General features: G+C 45.5%; 1 protein-coding gene across 1 annotated transcript in view; it reads right to left on the bottom strand.

Moving 5' to 3' along the window:
* Positions 1–12,736: 12,736 nt before the first annotated feature.
* Positions 12,737–16,101, bottom strand: part of LOC141105517 (ubiquitin carboxyl-terminal hydrolase 5-like) — a gene marked incomplete in the record, with an annotated part of 87,434 nt that continues 84,069 nt past the window's right edge. The window contains 2 exon segments of the mRNA XM_073595378.1: positions 12,737–13,228; positions 13,954–14,038. Of these exon segments, the coding sequence (XP_073451479.1) occupies positions 13,135–13,228; positions 13,954–14,038 (179 nt within the window).

The following is a 16,101-nucleotide window of genomic DNA, read 5'->3' as shown; positions in this document are numbered from 1 at the left end:
GTAGACTGTCTGAGACCGACCGACTGTGCGAGTTTCCAACGCGTGGTGGATTAGGAAGGCCTGAGCTCAGCTGAGCGTCGTGATTCCAGGCAAGGAAAGGCTCATTTAAGTTACATAGTAGGTGAGGTTGAAAAAAGACACAAGTCCATCAAGTCCAACCTATGTGTGTGATTATATGTCATATTACATTATATATCTCTGTATGTTGTGTGATTATATGTCATATTACATTATATATCTCTGTATGTTGTGTGATTATATGTCATATTACATTATATATCCTGTATGTTGTGTGATTATATGTCATATTACATTATATATCCCTGTATGTTGTGTGATTATATGTCAGTATTACATTACATATCTCTGTATGTTGTGGTCATTCAGGTGATTATCTAATAGTTTCTTGAAGCTATCAATGCTCCCCGCTGAGACCACCGCCTGTGGAAGGGAATTCCACATCCTTGCCGCTCTTACAGTAAAGAACCCTCTACGTAGTTTAAGGTTAAACCTCTTTTCTTCTAATTGTAATGAGTGGCCACGAGTCTTATTAAACTCTCTTCTGCGAAAAAGTTTTATCCCTATTGTGGGGTCACCAGTCCGGTATTTATATATTGTGGGGTCACCAGTCCGGTATTTATATATTGTGGGGTCACCAGTCCGGTATTTATATATTGTGGGGTCACCAGTCCGGTATTTATATATTGTGGGGTCACCAGTCCGGTATTTATATATTGTGGGGTCACCAGTCCGATATTTATATATTGTGGGGTCACCAGTCCGGTATTTATACAATGAAATCATATCCCCTCTCAAGCGTCTCTTCTCCAGAGAGAATAAGTTCAGAGCTCACAACCTTTCCTCATAACTAAGATCCTCCAGACCCTTTATTAGCTTTGTTGCCCTTCTTTGTACTCGCTCCATTTCCAGTACATCCTTCCTGAGGACTGGTGCCCAGAACTGGACAGCATACTCCAGGTGCGGCCGGACCAGAGTCTTGTAGAGCGGGAGAATTATCGTTTTATCTCTGCAGTTGATCCCCTTTTTAATGCCAATATTCTGTTTGCTTTGTTAGCAGCAGCTTGGCATTGCATGTCATTGCTGAGCCTATCATCTACTAGGACCCCCAGGTCCTTTTCCATCCTAGATTCCCCCAGAGGTTCTCCCCCCAGTCTATAGATTGCATTCAGATTTTTACCACCCAAATACATTATTTTACATTTTTCTACATTGAACCTCATTTGCCATGTAGTCGCCCCTCCCCCATTAATTTGTTCAGGTCTTTTTGCAAGGTTTCCACATCCTGCGGAGAAGTTATTGCCCTGCTTAGCTTAGTATCGTCTGCAAATACAGAGATTGAACTGTTTATCCCATCCTCCAGATCGTTTATGAACAAATTAAATAGGATTGGTCCCAGCACAGAACCCTGGGGGACCCCACTACCCACCCCTGACCATTCTGAGTACTCCCCATTTATCACCACCCTCTGAACTCGCCCTTGTAGCCAGTTTTCAATCCATGTACTCACCCTATGGTCCATGCCAACGCACCTTATTTTGTACAGTAAACGTTTATGGGGAACTGTGTCAAATGCTTTTGTAGAATCCAGATACACCACGTCTACGGGCCTTCCTTTATCTAGATGGCAACTCACCTCCTCATAGAAGGTTAATAGATTGGTTTGGCAAGAACGATTCTTCATGAATCCATGCTGATTACAGCTAATGATATCATTCTTATTACTAAAATCTTGTATATAGTCCCTTATCATCCCCTCCAAGAGTTTACATACTATTGATGTTAGGCTAACTGGTCTGTAATTCCCAGGGATGTTTTTTGGGCCCTTTTTAAATATTGGTGCTACATTGGCTTTTCTCCGATCAGCTGGTACCATTCCAGTCAATAGACTGTCTGTAAAAATTAGGAACAACGGTCTGGCAATCACCTGACTGAGTTCCCTAAGTACCCTCGGATGCAAGCCATCTGGTCCCGGTGATTTATTAACCACTTGAGCCCCGGACCATTATGCTGCCTAAGGACCAGAGGTCTTTTTCCAATTTGGCACTGCGTCGCTTTAACTGCTAATTGCGCGGTCATGCAATGCTGTACCCAAACGAAATTTGCGTCCTTTTCTTCCCACAAATAGAGCTTTCTTTTGATGGTATTTGATCACCTCTGCAGTTTTTATTTTTTGCGCTATAAACGGAAAAAGACCGAAAATTTTGAAAAAAAATGATATTTTCTACTTTTTGTTATAAAAAAAATCCAATAAACTCAATTTTAGTCATACATTTAGGCCAAAATGTATTCGGCCACATGTCTTTGGTAAAAAAATGTCAATAAGCGTATATTTATTGGTTTGCGCAAAAGTTATAGCGTCTACAAACTAGGGTACATTTTCTGGAATTTACACAGCTTTTAGTTTATGACTGCCTATGTCATTTCTTGAGGTGCTAAAATGGCAGGGCAGTACAAAACCCCCCCAAATGACCCCATTTTGGAAAGTAGACACCCCAAGGAAATTGCTGATAGGCATGTTGAACCCATTGAATATTTATTTTTTTTGTCCCAAGTGACTGAATAATGACAAAAAAAAAAAAAAAAAAAATATTTACAAAAAGTTGTCACTAAATGATATATTGCTCACACAGGCCATGGAATGTGGAATTGCACCCCAAAATATATTCAGCTACTTCTCCTGAGTACGGGGATACCACATGTGTGGGACTTTTTGGGAGCCTAGCCGCGTATGGGACCCCAAAAACCAATCACCGCCTTCAGGATTTCTAAGGGTGTAACTTTTTGATTTCATTCTTCACTGCCTATCACAGTTTCGGAGGCCATGGAATGCCCAGGTGGCACAACCCCCCCCCAAATGACCCCATTTTGGAAAGTAGACACCCCAAGCTATTTGCTGAGAGGCATATTGAGTCCATGGAATGTTTTATATTTTGACACAAGTTGCGGGAAAGTGACACTTTTTTTTTTTTTTTTTTGCACAAAGTTGTCACTAAATGATATATTGCTCACACAGGCCATGTGCATATGTGGAATTGCACCCCAAAATACATTCTGCTGCTTCTCCTGAGTACGGGGATACCACATGTGTGGGACTTTTTGGGAGCCTAGCCGCGTACGGGGCCCCGAAAACCAATCACCGCCTTCAGCGTTTTTAAGGGCGTGAATTTTTGATTTTACTCTTCACTGCCTAACACCGTTTCGGAGGCCATGGAATGCCCAGGTGGCACAAAACCCCCCCAAATGACCCCATTTTGGAAAGTAGACACCCCAAGCTATTTGCTGAAAGGCATGGTGAGTATTTTGCAGCTCTCATTTGTTTTTGAAAATGAAGAAAGACAAGAAAAAACTTTTTTTTTTTTTCTTTTTTCAAATTTCAAAACTTTGTGACAAAAAGTGAGGTCTGCAAAATACTCACTATACCTCTCAGCAAATAGCTTGGGGTGTCTACTTTCCAAAATGGGGTCATTTGGGGGGGTTTTGTGCCACCTGGGCATTCCATGGCCTCCGAAACTGTGATAGGCAGTGAAGAGTGAAATCAAAAATTCACGCCCTTAGAAATCCTGAAGGCGGTGATTGGTTTTCGGGGTCCCGTACACGGCTAGGCTCCCAAAAAGTCTCACACATGTGGTATCCCCGTACTCAGGAGAAGCAGCAGAATGTATTTTGGGGTGTAATTTCACATATTCCCATGGCATGTTTGAGCAATATATCATTTAGTGACAACTTTGTGCAAAAAAAAAAAAAAAAAAAAAAAAAATTTGTCTCTTTCCCGCAACTTGTGTCGCAATATAAAATATTCCATGGACTCGACATGCCTCTCAGCAAATAGATTGGGGTGTCTACTTTCCAAAATGGGGTCATTTGGGGGGGTTTTGAACTGTCCTGGCATTTTATGCACAACATTTAGAAGCTTATGTCACACATCACCCACTCTTCTAACCACTTGAAGACAAAGCCCTTTCTGACACTTATTTTTTACATGAAAAAGTTTTTTTTTTTTGCAAGAAAATTACTTTGAACCCCAAAACATTATATATTTTTTTAAAGCAAATGCCCTACAGATTAAAATGGTGGGTGTTTAATTTTTTTTTTTTCACACAGTATTTGCGCAGCGATTTTTCAAACGCATTTTTTGGGGAAAAAACACACTTTTTTAAATTTTAATGCACTAAAACACACTATATTGCCCAAATGTTTGATGAAATAAAAAAGATGATCTTAGACCGAGTACATGGATACCAAACATGACATGCTTTACAATTGCGCACAAACGTGCAGTGGCAACAAAATAAATACATTTTTAAAAGCCTTTAAAAGCCTTTACAGGTTACCACTTTAGATTTGCAGAGGAGGTCTACTGCTAAAATTACTGCCCTCGATCTGACCTTCGCGGCGATACCTCACATGAATGGTGCAATTGCTGTTTACGTTTGACGACAGACCGCCGCTTGCGTTCGCCTTAGCGCAAGAGCAGGGGGCGACAGGGGTGCTTTTTTTTTTTTTTTCTTTATTATTTTTTTGCTTTTTTATCTTATTTTTAAACTGTTCCTTTCATTTTTTTTTTTTTTAAATCATTTTTATTGTTATCTCGGGGAATGTAAATATCCCCTATGATAGCAATAGGTAGTGACAGGTACTCTTTTTTGAAAAAATTGGGGTCTATTAGACCCTAGATCTCTCCTCTGCCCTCAAAGCATCTGACCACGCCAAGATCGGTGTGATAAAATGCTTCCCCAATTTCCCAATGGCGCTATTTACATCCGGCGAAATCTAAGTCATAAAATGCTCGTAGCTTCCGGTTTCTTAGGCCATAGAGATGTTTGGAGCCACTCTGGTCTCTGATCAGCTCTATGGTCAGCTGGCTGAATCACTGGCTGCATTCTCAGGTTCCCTGTTGAGACAGGAGAGCCAGAGAAAAACACGGAAGACGGTGGGGCATTCCCTCCCACGGGTTGTAAAGGCAGTCTAGAGGCTAATTAGCCGCTAGGATTGCTTTTACATGAAAGCCGACCGCTGGCTGAAAAGAATGATACCAAGATGATACCTAAACCTGCAGGCATCATTCTGGTATAACCACTCAAAGTTGTGAATGGCGTACCTGAAGACAAAAAAATGGTTAACAATAAAGCACAGTAAACGGTAAGGTATAAAAAATTGCATACCTGAAAAGTAAACATGATAAAACATAATAACAATAAAACATTGCAGAATAGAATACAGTAAAAAAGAGCAGAACAAGAGAGAGAGAATAGAGAGAGAGAGAGAACAATAAAACGACAACTATTTTTTTTTATTTTATATATATATATATTTTTTTTTTACACTTTTTTTGTAACTAACTTTTATAACGGTAACCGGTTCCAGGTTTGGGTCTCTCAGAATGCGATGGCATCTTGGGAGACCCTGTGAAAGTGTGCCTAGTCTGTGGAATGCTGTACCCTACGCTAATACTCAACTAGTGAATGGTAGCGTTCAAAACATTCACCAATGCAAAGACCAGGATTGTCAGGACAGGAGGGACAATAATAGCGGGTGTCACGCCTATATCCGCGTTTGCTGCAGACACAACATCTTTTTTGGGGGGTTCGTTGGGTAGGGGTACTCGGGAGGACATAAAGAAAATGCCTCTCATGCAGCCGACTGCATTTGGTTGGGGATGTGAATGGGGGAAGTACGGGCGCTGCAGAAGCGGTGGGTTCCCAATTAGGATTGGCGAATGCAGCAGGAAGGGCACTATGGGCACGACGGGCCTGTGTTTGTCTTCTTGGTGGCAGCGGGACACTACTTGTGCTTGTCACCTCACCAGCTTGAACTGCACTTATGGGACTCGCCACGTCACCAAGTGTTACTGCAGTGCGGGTTTGACTACGACCGGGGTGTACTAGGCCGCTGGTGCTTGCCAGTTCAATAAAAAGCTACCAAAAAAACTGTTAGCGATCGCAGGGATCAGGCCTGACTCTGCGAACGCTGCAGTTATGCGTTTAGTGCCTTGTAAGTGACAGTGATCGATCGATACTGCACTTGGGTGGGCTGGGCTGGGCCGGGCGGAGGGGCACAACGCAGGTGCTAGCAGGTATCTGGGCTGATCCCGTTAACACTGCGTTTTTGGGAACCCTAAACTGCTGGGGACGCTAGTATAGATCTGATCGGATCAGATATTGATCCGATCAGATACTATACCACTAAGGGAGGCGTACGGTGCGTGCGTGGGTGTTAGCGCTACTGGCGCTAACCTGACGCTGCCTGGTGCTTGCTTGCCAGTTCACCAAAATGCTACCAATAAAACTGTTAGCGATCGTAGGGATCAGGCCTGACTCTGCGAACGCTGCAGTTATGCGTTTAGTGTTTTGTAAGTGACAGTGATCGATCGATACTGCACTTGGGTGGGCTGGGCGGAGGGGCAAAACGCAGGTGCTAGCAGGTATCTGGGCTGATCCCGCTAACACTGTGTTTTTGGGAACCCTAAACTGCTGGGGACGCTAGTATAGATCTGATCAGATCAGATATTGATCCGATCAGATACTATACCACTAAGGGAGGCGCATGCTGCGTGCGTGGGTGTTCGCGGTACTGGCGCTAATCTGACGCTGCCTGGGGCGACGCATATCACCGCCGGGCGATCAGGGGGCTAAATCTTTATTCGGTAATAAACGGCGGGTGCCCTGACACTATAAAAAATAAACAAACTAACCAGCGTCACCCGTAACGGTTATACGGTGATCAGTGGTGAAAGGGTTAACTAGGGGGCAATCAAGGGGTTAAAACATTTATTAGGTAGTATATGGGGGTCCCTGTCACTATAAAACGCTGACGGCGAACCTAAATATTTACCTCCCTAACTAGCGTCACCAGCGACACTAATACAGCGATCAGAAAAATGATCGCTTAGCGACACTGGCGATGGGGGGTGATCAAGGGGTTAAAACTTTATTAGGGGGGGTTAGGGGGGTATCCTAGACCTAAAGGGGGGTAATACTCACTGTCCCAACACTGTAACTGTCACAAACTGACACTATGCTGACATATCAGCATGGATGTCGCACCACTTCCTTAAACTAAATCTCTCTAAAACTGAGCTATTAATATTCCCCCCGCCCGTGCCCCCCTCCATGACTTTTCCATCAAAATCAACAATGCAACCATCAGTCCCTCCCCTCACGTCAGGGTAGTCGGTGTAATCCTAGACTCTGACTTGTCATTTCAGCCTCAAATCCAATCATTGTCAAAAGTTTGTAGAATTCACCTCCGTAACATCTCTAAAATTCACCCTTTTTTAACAAATGAAACCACCAAGCTCCTCATTCACTCCCTCGTTATCTCTCGCCTTGACTATTGCAACTCCCTTCTCATTGGCCTACCGCTCCATAGACTCCTCCCCTCTTCAGTCTATCATGAATGCTGCTGCCAGACTTATCCACCTTACCAACCGCTCAGTGTCTGCCAACCCTCTACTTCAATCCCTACACTGGCTCCCAATCAGTGTCTGCCAACCCTCTACTTCAATCCCTACACTGGCTCCCAATCAGTGTCTGCCAACCCTCTACTTCAATCCCTACACTGGCTCCCAATCAGTGTCTGCCAACCCTCTCCTCCAATCCCTACACTGGTCTCCATTCAGTGTCTGCCAACCCTCTCCTTCAATCCCTACACTGGCTCCCAATCACCCAGCGAATTAAATTCAAAATTCTAACCACAACATACAAAGCCATTCACAACTCTGCCCCAAGCTACATCACTAATCTTGTCTCCAAATATCACCCAAATCGTCCTCTCTGCTCCTCTCAAGACCTCCTGCTTTCAAGCTCTCTCATCTCCTCCTCCCATGCTCGTCTCCAGGATTTCTCCAGAGCCTCTCCCATCCTCTGGAACTCGCTACCTCCATCTATCCGGCTAGCCCCTACTCTTCTACCTTCAGGCAATCCCTGAAAACTCATCTCTTCAGGAAAGCCTATCACGTCTCCAACTAATCTCCTACCACTTCCACCAGCTCATTCCCCACAGTTACAACCTTTTGTACCACCTACCCCACCCTATTAGATTGTAAGCTCTTCTGAGCAGGGCCCTCTTAATCCTATTGTATTGTATTATATTATAACTGTATTGTCTCCCTTTTATATTGTAAAGCGCTGCGTAAACTGTTGGCGCTATATAAATCCTGAATAATAATAATAATAATAACTATGCAGTAATCAGAAAAAAAAAAAAAAAAACCTGCTGGTGTCAGTTTGTGACAGGGGGGGGGGGGGTGATTGGGGGGGGATCGGGGGGCGATCGGGGGGGGGGAAATCGGGGTGTTTTGTATGCCTGGCATGTTCTACTGTGTGTGTGTGTGTTGTGCACTCACATTGATGTCTTCTCCCCTCGGCGCTGGAACGGAAACTACCGAGCCGAGGGGAGATGACATCATTTCCTTTGCTGCTGTTTAGCATACAGCAGCAAAGGAGTGTTCCCATTGGCCGGCGGCGATCGCGAGGGGGGGGGCCACGAACGGATGGCCTCCCCCTCATCTCCGATCGCCGGGGAACAGAACGGGACCGCTTCGGGCACCGGGGGGGGGGTCCGATCGGACCCCCCACCCGCGAGAGGCAAATCACGTACATGTACGTGATTTTGCCTGCCCGTGCCGCCTTGCCGACGTAAATCGGCGTTAGGCGGTCCTTAAGTGGTTAATGTTAAGTTTCTCAAGTCTAATTTTAATTCCGTCCTCTGTTAACCATGTAGGTGCTTCCTGTGATGTGTCATGAGGATAAACATTGCAGTTTTGGTTACTGAAGCCCCCCGATTCACTCGTGAAGACTGAGGAGAAGAATAAATTCAATACCTCTGCCATCTCCCCATCCTTTGTAACCAGATGTCCTTCCTCATTCTTTATGGGGCCAATATGGTCTGTCCTCCCTTTTTTACTGTTTACATACTTAAAGAATTTCTTGGGATTTTTTTTGCTCTCCTCCGCTATGTGTCTTTCATGTTCTATCTTAGCCGTCCTAATTGCCCCCTTACATTTCTTATTGCATTCTTTATAAATTCTGAATGCTGAGGATGATCCCTCAACCTTGTATTTTTTGAAGGCCTTCTCCTTTGCTTTTATATGCATTTTTACATTGGAGTTAAGCCATCCAGGATGTTTGTTCGCTCTTTTAAATTTATTACCCAATGGGATACATTGGCTAATGCCCTTATTTAATATGCTCTTAAAGCAAACCCATCTCTCCTCCGTATTCTTTGTTCCTAATATTTTATCCCAATTTATGCCTTTTAGCAAGGTTTGTAGTTTAGGGAAGTTGGCTCTTTTGAAATTCAGTGTCTTTGTGTTCCCTTCATATCTCCTATTTGTGTGATTTATACTGAAACTAATTGACCTGTGATTGCTGTTACCTAAATTGCCCCGTATTTCCACATCTGTGATCAGGTCTGTATTGTTGGTAATCAGTAGATCTAGTAATGTTTTATTTCTAGTTGGTGCGTCTACCATCTGACCCATAAAATTGTCCTGCAAGACACTAAGGAACTGGCGAGCCTTAAATGAATGCGCGGTTCCCTCCACCCAGTCTATGTCTGGATAATTAAAATCCCCCATTATGATAACACTTCCCATCCTTGCTGCTAATCCAATTTGTGATAGGAGATCCGTCTCCACTTCCTCCCTCAGGTTAGGGGGCCTATAGCATACTCCCAGTATTATTTTCCCCTTAGCTTCATCCCTTTGGAGCTCTACCCATAAAGATTCCACCTCCTCCCTAGCTCCCTCAGTGATGTCATCTCTCACATTCACTTGTACATTATTCTTGATATATAGGCATACCCCTCCCCCTTTTTTACCCTCTCTATCCTTGCGGTATAGGGTATACCCTTGAATGTTTGCCAGCCAATCATGAGAGCTGTTGAACCAGGTCTCTGAAATTCCCACAAAATCCAAATCCTCCTCGTACAACAGTATCTCTAGCTCACCCATCTTGTCCGCCAGGCTCCTGGCATTGGTGAACATGCCACATAGTTTAGACCGGTCACATATTGTCCTCGTATTGGGTGTTTCAAGATTGCAACTAGGACTTGCTACTATACTCACCTTGTGTTTTTGTGCTTTGGTTAACCTACCACTAATGCCCCCAATACTACCCTCTGGAATATCTTCCGCGCTGGCTATCACTGTCTCTGGACCCTCCCCCCCATCACCTAGTTTAAAAACCCCTCTAACTTTTTGGCCATCTTCATTCCCAGCAGATCTGCACCCTCCTCATTTAGGTGCAGTCCGTCCCTTCTATAGTACCGGATACCGACTGAGAAGTCGGCCCAGTCCTCCAGGAACCCAAACCCCTCCTTACTACACCAGCTCTTCAGCCACTTGTTTACTTCCCTAATCTCCCTCTGCCTCTCTGGTGTGGCTCGATGTACCGGTAGTATTCCTGAGAACACTACCTTGGAGGTCCTTTCCCTCAATTTAGCTCCTAAGTCCCTAAAATCGTTCTTTAGGACACTCCATCTGCCTCTGACTTTGTCATTGGTGCCAACGTGCACCATGACAGCCGGGTCTTCCCCAGCCCCTCCCAGTAATCTGTCCACAAGATCCGTGATGTGCCGAACCCGAGCGCCCGGTAGACAACATACTGTTCGGCGCTTCAGGTCTTGGTTACAGATTGCCCTCTCTGTCCTTCTAAGAATTGAGTCCCCTACCACCAGAATCTGTCTTTCCTTTCCCTTTGCTGCCCCCCCACTCTCACTGGAGGAGTTCTTCCCCCGGCAGCTAGGAGAGTCCCTCATCTCCAGCAGTGCTCCGCGAGACTCGGTCTCTCCCTCCTGATAACCGCGATCCGCCCCTCCACTCCGCACACACTTCCCTGATCGACTCTCACTCATTCTCCACTCAGACAGTGCACACCGAAGACTGGGCCAAGGCCAAGGAGGATGAGTGGTGCCTGGCTGGACTAAGCACTGGAGCAACAGGGTGTTAGTGAGCACATCTGTCCTGTGTAGTGTATACAGCTATATACACTCACCTTCTTCCTTCCTGTATATAGAGACCTTCCTCAATCATCACTGACGGCAGATATACATCATCATTCCTGTTACTGTATATATAGCTGTATACAGGACAGATGATGTATATCTGCAGTCAGTGATGGAGGAAGGTCTCTACATATAGGAAGAAAGGTGGATGTATATAGCTAGCTGTATACAGGACAGATGATGTATACCTGTATACCCTGACCTGAGAAGCTGCACTGTAAACCCTGACCTGAGAGGCAGAGCTGTATACCCTGACCTGAGAGGCAGAGCTGTATACCCTGACCTGAGAGGCAGAGCTGTATATCCTGACCTGAGAGGCTGAGCTGTATACCCTGACCTGAGAGGCAGAGCTGTACACCCTGACCTGAGAGGCTGAGCTGTACACCCTGACCTGAGAGGCAGAGCTGTACACCCTGACCTGAGAGGCAGAGCTGTACACCCTGTCCTGAGAGGCTGAGCTGTATACCCTGACCTGAGAGGCAGAGCTGTATACCCTGACCTGAGAGGCAGAGCTGTACACCCTGTCCTGAGAGGCAGAGCTGTATACCCTGACCTGAGAGGCAGAGCTGTATACCCTGACCTGAGAGGCAGAGCTGTATACCCTGACCTGAGAGGCAGAGCTGTATACCCTGACCTGAGAGGCAGAGCTGTACACCCTGTCCTGAGAGGCTGAGCTGTATACCCTGACCTGAGAGGCAGAGCTGTATACCCTGACCTGAGAGGCAGAGCTGTATACCCTGACCTGAGAGGCTGAGCTGTATACCCTGACCTGAGAGGCAGAGCTGTATACCCTGACCTGAGAGGCTGAGCTGTATACCCTGACCTGAGAGGCAGAGCTGTATACCCTGACCTGAGAGGCTGAGCTGTATACCCTGACCTGAGAGGCAGAGCTGTATACCCTGACCTGAGAGGCAGAGCTGTATACCCTGACCTGAGAGGCTGAGCTGTATACCCTGACCTGAGAGGCAGAGCTGTACACCCTGACCTGAGAGGCAGAGCTGTACACCCTGACCTGAGAGGCAGAGCTGTACACCCTGTCCTGAGAGGCTGAGCTGTATACCCTGACCTGAGAGGCAGAGCTGTATACCCTGACCTGAGAGGCAGAGCTGTACACCCTGACCTGAGAGGCAGAGCTGTATACCCTGACCTGAGAGGCAGAGCTGTACACCCTGACCTGAGAGGCAGAGCTGTATACCCTGACCTGAGAGGCAGAGCTGTATACCCTGACCTGAGAGGCAGAGCTGTACACCCTGACCTGAGAGGCAGAGCTGTACACCCTGACCTGAGAGGCAGAGCTGTACACCCTGTCCTGAGAGGCTGAGCTGTATACCCTGACCTGAGAGGCAGAGCTGTATACCCTGACCTGAGAGGCAGAGCTGTATACCCTGACCTGAGAGGCTGAGCTGTATACCCTGACCTGAGAGGCAGAGCTGTATACCCTGACCTGAGAGGCTGAGCTGTATACCCTGACCTGAGAGGCTAAGCTGTATACCAGAGATTGGGGGGGGTACCTAAAGGGAACATTTGATAAACACACGAGAGCTGCCATAACCCACTTGGTTCATAAAGATGCGAGCTTCAAGAGATTTCACCTTCCTCCCCAGGGAATCACTGGACGCATGCTGGTTCTGACTCAGTGACTCCAGTAATGGCAGCTCCCTATTGGAGGACCCAGAACAGATACATCCAATCATATCGAGCAATCAGAGTATAATGGGGGAAAAGAAACTTTATTCACACAAGTCAGATGTGGGAATACATAAACCAGCCTACTACAGTCAAGCGTCTTCTATATCCAATGAGATCACGCAGAGTCCTGCCCCTAGCGCATTTTCAGTCCAGTAACCCCTCCCCCCAATGCAGAATCAGTATGGCCGCCTTCCAGTTGGACACGTTCACTGCGGTGGGTTTCGGGAAGAAGCGAAGTGATGGGACCGGAGGGTCGGGAGATACCAAAAGCTCTTGTGAAAAAGGACAAGAACACCTCGCTCAAATGAATGATGAATACAGCCACCTCCAAGCCGGGACCCCCTCCATCCCATCCCCCCCTCCTCCACCAGGAGGGAGATCCAGGGGTATAAATACATATATGGCAGGGGGGGAGGGGGATTAACTGTGAACGCGCTGGTAGAAGTAAATGTAGCCGAGGTCTTTGGGAGGCTTCTCGGAGGCACAGACCTTCTGGTCATTGTAGATCACCCACCTGGGGAAGACAGGAGGACAGTCAGATGGAATATACAACAAACATCAGTGAGAGGGGAACGGGTCACCCCCAAATCAGACATTACATTTCTTTATTGGCTGGCAATATACTGTATATGTCTTTACTCTTCGAATGGCCATTTCCTAGCACAGCCCCTCCCCCCCCCTTGAAAATAATAGCCCCTCCTCTCCTGGGAGTGTCCAATTACTCAATTACTGTCTATGCCGGCCCAGCTCCTCCACTCCCTACATAGACTTATATGGCAGCCGGGGGAAGAGTATTGAGGAATAATATAAAGTGTCACTTTAGCTCCGCTGACATCACATCCAAAATGGCGGCTCCCAGCAGCGGTACCGGGGATTTGGGACGATTACACGAGTAAGGCCGGCCATACACCGAGAAAATTTCTTTCCTGCAACCATGGGTTGTGTGACTCGGGTTTTTTACCTTCATGCGTAGAAACCTTTAGAACCACCTAAAGGCCAACTCTCTTTTGTTGTAGAAAGAGAAAGTGGCGCAGAATGTAGGAATTCGATCCATGAATTGCGCACACAAAACGAGAGACACTTTAGTACAATCTTTAGGGATTGCAATGTTAGTGAAGGGATACAATCTGCGGACACGTATTGTAGAGATGGGGGAGGGGTCTACACATGAACATAAAACCCATAGAAATGAAATAAAATCCATCGGACAGGAAATCAGAGATGGTCGGGGTGCCTCACCTTCCCTCCTTCTTTATATGACACACATAGTGGCCGCACATGGTGGACGTGCCCATGTGACTGATGAACGCAAATAATTCATATCCTGCCGGGAAATAAAAGAGAAAACAAAATGTTAATAAATTCAGGACTTTTATTATCCTCTAAACACTTCCTGTCCTCCATCCAATCCCTGAGCTCAGATACATCATAACCAGAGAGCATTGTGGGAAATAAGATACCTACCTCAATCACCCACTTCCTAGGATTAAGCCCATTGGGTGAAACCCTTTAGAAGGGGCGGAGTCACGTGACATGGGAAGAGCGGAGTGCAAGTTGTGTGTTGGGATGTGAAGAGGGGGGGGAGGGGGACCCCAGAGAACCTGTGCATGCGCCTGCCTGGAACCCCGCCTTTTATACATTCACCACCACCCCAGTGTTCTCTACACAGTATATATATATATATATATATACTCTGTTACTGGCCGGCACATCCTGCTAGAAGATGTATAGAAAAAGCCAAAAAGCAGAGCGACAAAATGTGACATGGGGGGGGGGGGGATTTACTGGGAGCCAATCAGCTTCTTCTATTAAAGCGACATGAAATCTTCGAATGGAATGTGTAAAAGATAACAGAACCTTCATCCAACAAATTCACACAGGAACAAGAACCTCAGAACTTTCATGGGACCGAATGAAATACACAATGTTTGGGTATAAAAGAGAAATATTTATTACATCAAATATATTAAAATTCACCCAGAAAAAAGAAACAAAACAATGAAGATTATCGATCAATAAAACACGACTTCCTCCAATACAGATTATCGATCAATAAAACACGACTTCCTCCAATACAGATTATCGATCAATAAGACACGACTTCCTCCAATACAGATTATCGATCAATAAAACACGACTTCCTCCAATACAGATTATCGATCAATAAAACACGACTTCCTCCAATACAGATTATCGATCAATAAAACACGACTTCCTCCAATACAGATTATCGATCAATAAAACACGACTTCCTCCAATACAGATTATCGATCAATAAAACACGACTTCCTCCAATACAGATTATCGATCAATAAAACACGACTTCCTCCAATACAGATTATCGATCAATAAAACACGACTTCCTCCAATACAGATTATCGATCAATAAAACACGACTTCCTCCAATACAGATTATCGATCAATAAAACACGACTTCCTCCAATACAGATTATCGATCAATAAGACACGACTTCCTCAATCAATCATCATTCCACTATCCGGCTAGAATTGTGTCCTTTATTGATCGATAATCTGTATTGGAGGAAGTCGTGTCTTATTGATCGATAATCTTCATTGTTTTGTTTCTTTTTTCTGGGTGAATTTTAATATATTTGATGTAATAAATATTTCTCTTTTATACCCAAACATTGTGTTGTTTTCATAATACGGAATGAACCAAGTGCCTCAATCAAATGTTCTTTAAAAGGTGGGTGACAGATGATGAAGCAGCAAGGTGAGTGACGGATGATGAAGCAGCAAGGTGAGTGACGGATGATGAAGCAGCAAGGTGAGTGACAGATGATGAAGCAGCAAGGTAAGTGACAGATGATGAAGCAGCAAGGTGAGTGACGGATGATGAAGCAGCAAGGTAAGTGACAGATGATGAAGCAGCAAGGTGAGTGACAGATGATGAAGCAGCAAGGTGAGTGACAGATGATGAAGCAGCAAGGTAAGTGACAGATGATGAAGCAGCAAGGTGAGTGACAGATGATGAAGCAGCAAGGTGAGTGACAGATGATGAAGCAGCAAGGTGAGTGACAGATGATGAAGCAGCAAGGTGAGTGACAGATGATGAAGCAGCAAGGTGGGTGACAGATGATGAAGCAGCAAGGTGAGTGACAGATGATGAAGCAGCAAGGTGAGTGACAGATGATGAAGCAGCAAGGTGAGTGACAGATGATGAAGCAGCAAGGTGAGTGACAGATGATGAAGCAGCAAGGTGAGTGACAGATGATGAAGCAGCAAGGTGAGTGACAGATGATGAAGCAGCAAGGTGGGTGACAGATGATGAAGCAGCAAGGTGAGTGACAGATGATGAAGCAGCAAGGTGGGTGACAGATGATGAAGCAGCAAGGTGAGTGACAGATGATGAAGCAGCAAGGTGGG

This window comes from Aquarana catesbeiana, linkage group LG08 (genome assembly GCF_042186555.1).
Source record: "Aquarana catesbeiana isolate 2022-GZ linkage group LG08, ASM4218655v1, whole genome shotgun sequence".
Classification (NCBI taxonomy): Eukaryota; Metazoa; Chordata; class Amphibia; order Anura; family Ranidae; genus Aquarana; species Aquarana catesbeiana.
This window is presented reverse-complemented; position numbering and strand designations above follow the sequence as displayed.